The 4,396-nt window shown below is 33.9% G+C and overlaps 1 protein-coding gene across 1 annotated transcript; it reads right to left on the bottom strand.

The window, feature by feature from the left end:
* Positions 1 to 646: 646 nt before the first annotated feature.
* Positions 647 to 4,050, bottom strand: LOC114368229 (the record flags this gene model as incomplete). Its single annotated transcript, XM_028325555.1, has 4 exons — positions 647 to 1,016; positions 2,143 to 2,294; positions 3,133 to 3,319; positions 3,902 to 4,050. Coding segments are annotated over 4 exons (729 nt in total), but the record flags the coding sequence as incomplete, so codon positions are not given.
* Positions 4,051 to 4,396: the final 346 nt, after the last annotated feature.

Raw genomic sequence — 4,396 nt, 5'->3', positions numbered from 1 at the left:
GGTAAAGGTTTTGTTAAAAACTCATGTGCTATTCAAAGTTTTGAAAAAACTTTTTAATACTTATCTTGATTGAGTCTTTTCTTCATTCTTGAATCTCGAGTCTTGAATCTTGATCTTGATTCTTGAGATCTTGAATCTTGAATCTTGAATCTTGATTCTTGATTCTAGGCTTTCTTCTTGAGTTTTGAACTCTTGACTTGTTCTTGATTCACTTGAGATGTTCTTTGATTCACTTGAGTTGTTCTTTGATCTTTGAGCTTTTTGTTCATCACCTTTGTCATCATCTTTTGTTGTCATTATTGTTATCATCAAAACACCTTTGAATCACATTCACCATGAAGCCTTGCTTCTACACCAATAAATGATACTTGTTAATCACCCACGTACCATTATAAAAGATTATAAAAGTAAATTTATTGTCAGTAAAGTACATTGCAGTACAGCCAAATTCATGATATTGAAGGATGTTTACTGAATTACAATATTCTCTCTCACTGAATTATAGTATTCTTTCTCCACCTGCAAGAACTGCTTTCCTCATTCACAGGAAGTCTTTATATATGAACTTTAAGAACAGGGGTGCGTAAGTCTCAAGGAAATGAGTGAATTCTTGCTCTCTTGGAAATATCAGTCGGGTACCTAACCGAATGAATGGAACAGGAAGTGTTAAAAGGCAAGCAACATAAGTGTATGCCAAGACCAAATAAGGGATCGATATCTTGTAAGTTTAGGAACATAAACATTACTTATCTATGTTTCATCATTTAAATAACCACTATATTAAGATGAATCTCATGGGATGATTCACAATTGCACATATAAAATATAAAAATAACATGAGTAGCCAAAGCCAAAGAACTTCACAATTGCACAACCCAAGACCCTCTCTGGACATGCAAATATCTTGATTGGACAAAGAAGGATCGCAATTAAATTTGTAAAAAAGGAGAATACTAACTAACCAATGGTCTGCAATGGCTGGAAATGCAGAAGCAAGATATATGAGAATAGCACGACTGAAATTGTAAAGAAGAAAATGAAGTCAAGAAATTTCAAAGGATAAATTCTTTATTTTCTATCGTACGCCGTCTTTGCTGGGCTGGGCCATATAGCTAATAGAATACTTATTTAGTTGTACAAATGAAACAATGTGAATGATATTAACAAAAAGAAAGATAAAGGAAAGATAATAATGCCCGATAATATATAGCAGTTGAATTGGAATTTTCCTGGACATGTGCTTTGCGTCTCATTTGAACTAAAGAATTTTCCCTTGTCAATATATTTATACCTACCCAACGGATTGGATAATTATTCTTAAAGAAAGAAATGAAAGAAAAGAAGCACTGCTAATTAATGAAATAAGACAAAATAAAGGTTGTTAGAGAAAATAATATATATAGACAACAATAGGATATTGTAAAGTGGCTAGAAAAACGGTCAATTCTTATTCTCTGACATTAAGCCAAATAGATATTAAATAATGCATTGTGAATGTGAAATGCAGGAAAAATAGCATGTCTGATAAAATTCTTACTTTCTTCCCCACCCATTATTTTTTATTGATCAAACTATAAACTAGTTGTGTTTCAAGCTGTTTTTTTTATTATCTTGTTAGAAAATTAGACTAAGGTTTCAAATCAATCGAACTATGACTAATTTTTTTTATTAATGCAATCTGTTTTCAAAATATTACATGAGACATTTATATTGAAGCTAGAGAAATTAAATGATTGCTATGATTCTATTCCTCCATTCTCTTGTTCTCCAAAAGAGGGACAACGGGCGAGTATGATTCCGAGTCATCATAGACTTCACACTCTTCCTTTGCTTGCTCTTGGCTTTTCCCCCAAATAACAACATAAAAACCAATAACCGTTATGGCTACTCCAAGCACACTGTACATAAACAAAACCATACTTACATAATTGTATTCCTTCTAAGATTAAAGTATTTTTAAGTTGCATTCACACACACGCAAAAAAAAGGTCCCCCTTTCATAATTGTAGTCCTTAGATTAAAGTATTTTTAAATTGCATTCATTCACACGAAAACAAAATGCTCCCATTAATAAAATCATAAGTCCATAAGTGGACACACCTCCAATTTTTCTTATGATTGAGACATGAAAGAAACATATACCTTCCAAGATAGATAGAGTCACCAAGAAAGGCAATTCCCATGATGACCGCAAAGATGATTCCAATTGGCTTAAACATTGCAACATAGAGAGGGCCCTTCTTTCTCATGACCCATATATGAACAATACTTCGAAGGGATACACCAAAAATTGCCTACATTCAGAAGCAGATCAAGTTAATCGAAATTCAGAGCAAGAAATAAAAGACTCATGCTGATATAGGAAATAGTATCACCATTTATTCTTACTTGCAATGCAATAGCTATCAAATTCACATCAAATCCTAATCTCAAAGCTTTTGGATCCGTTACCGAAATCAGTCAAGGTGGGATAGATAGCATAGCAACTAATGTACCGCGAGTGAGCACTATCACAAGCTCTGCAGGGTAATTTCAGATTATCCATGTCTACAAACATCAAAGAAAGTAAAAGTGTTTTTGTTATGAGGGAAACAAAATGATGGATGAGGCAGTGTTTTTGTTATGGTCTTTTGCTGAAATATTTAGAGAAGGATTTTACCACTCACTATAATCAGTGGTATTCAAATCTTAGGTCTGGATTTCACATTAGTAGCAGATAGCACTGTAGGTCAAATATATGTACAGTTTTTTGTGTGGTTACATTCTGCTCTGGATCAACAATTGGCTGATTTGTATGTAGCAGAAATGTAATCTGAAGCCTGTACCTATTAGTACCCCTGGTATATTGCAAATTAAAAAAAAAACTTGTGAAATGGCTTAAGAAACGACCCGTGCGTCCATGCTTTGCTATCACTTGGCCACCTCGTACCATTTTGCTTCCTTTTGTTTTAAACATAACTGACAGAATGTCACTTGCTTCACTAACCTAAAGCCAAGCTGAATTATGGAGAAGGGAGGAAAAATAATCACTCAAAATGTTTCAGAAAAACAATGACCAACATGGAACATTCATGAAATGAATGCTAGTGAAAGAGATGTCATATAACTCAACAATAGAGAAAGTGAAGTTACCAGAAAAGGTGTATAGCATTCCTTTCTTAAGTTGGACCTTCTGAGAGAAACTATCCAATGGATGTGTTCTGTTGTGAGCAAAATGAATCTACTGCCTGCATTCGATATTCGCTCCTTGATTGCTCCTTTTCCAAATACTGTCCAACCCTCTATGTTGTGATCAAATCCTAGATGGTTCTGCCAAACACTGGTTGTTTTCAAAGCAATGGCAACACCAGTAAGTTTGTGTATTAACTGCTGACAGAAACTACCACATACAAATAAACTATCAAAATAACATGAGTAGCCAAAGTCAAAGAACTTCACAATTGCACAACCCAAGACTCTCTCTGTACATTCAAATATCTTGATTCCACAAAGAAAGATTGCAATTAAATTTTTAAAAAGGGAGAATACTAACTAACCAATGGCCTGCATTAAATTTCAAACATAAGTAATAATATTTTTTTCAGCCAATTTTGCATAACGGCAAGTTTGATTTGTGATTTTAACGGGCTGGCCCGTAGAACACTATAATTTGAAAGAAAAATGGGAATTGAGAATTAACTGATGAATAAGCATTTAAAATTTATACTTGAAAGTTAAGACATTATATAAGACTTTCATATTTAGTCACTGTATTTAGTTGAGAATGTTTTTGGTAGTATTTTGGTGAGACTTTTAACATTAAAATCACCAAAATGGCCCCCAAAATAAATCTTAAACAATGCAGTGTTGTGGGAGTAAACAGGGGTTTTCAATCACTAATCAAAGTTGTGTCCGCTGATACCACAAAGCAAATAGCCGTGAATGTGGCTGCAATCCACAGTGCCCCAAGCAATGGAGGGGCCCATAGCCGCAACACAACGGTGTAGCACCACTATAGATAGCTCTGCTTATAATCCATGCCACAAACTTGGCAATTAACCTTAACAGACATCAGAAAAATAACAATAGCAAAATCATCAATTTTGTGCACAACTAAGATGCACACTTGAATTTAGACCCTAAATATAGCTTCAAATAAAAGAATTAAGGCAACAAATCAAATATAATGGAAACAAAATTCTGACCTACACAACACTCAATCAATAGATCTTGGGCATCTCTTGCAACATGTACATCTCGAGGTAACATCTCTTTAACAATTTTTTACATTGTTGTTGCCAAAAAATCAGAGATTCTGTAAGCAATAGAACAATGATGCATTACCAAGAAAGAGAGAACATTGAGATTGACTACCAAGTACAATAAGAATTAAAGTAACCAAACATCGCAATGCATA

Source organism: Glycine soja, chromosome 9, assembly GCF_004193775.1.
Source record: "Glycine soja cultivar W05 chromosome 9, ASM419377v2, whole genome shotgun sequence".
Taxonomy (NCBI): domain Eukaryota; kingdom Viridiplantae; phylum Streptophyta; class Magnoliopsida; order Fabales; family Fabaceae; genus Glycine; species Glycine soja.
The sequence above is the reverse complement of the archived record's forward strand: the minus strand, read 5'-3'. Positions and strand labels throughout refer to the sequence as shown.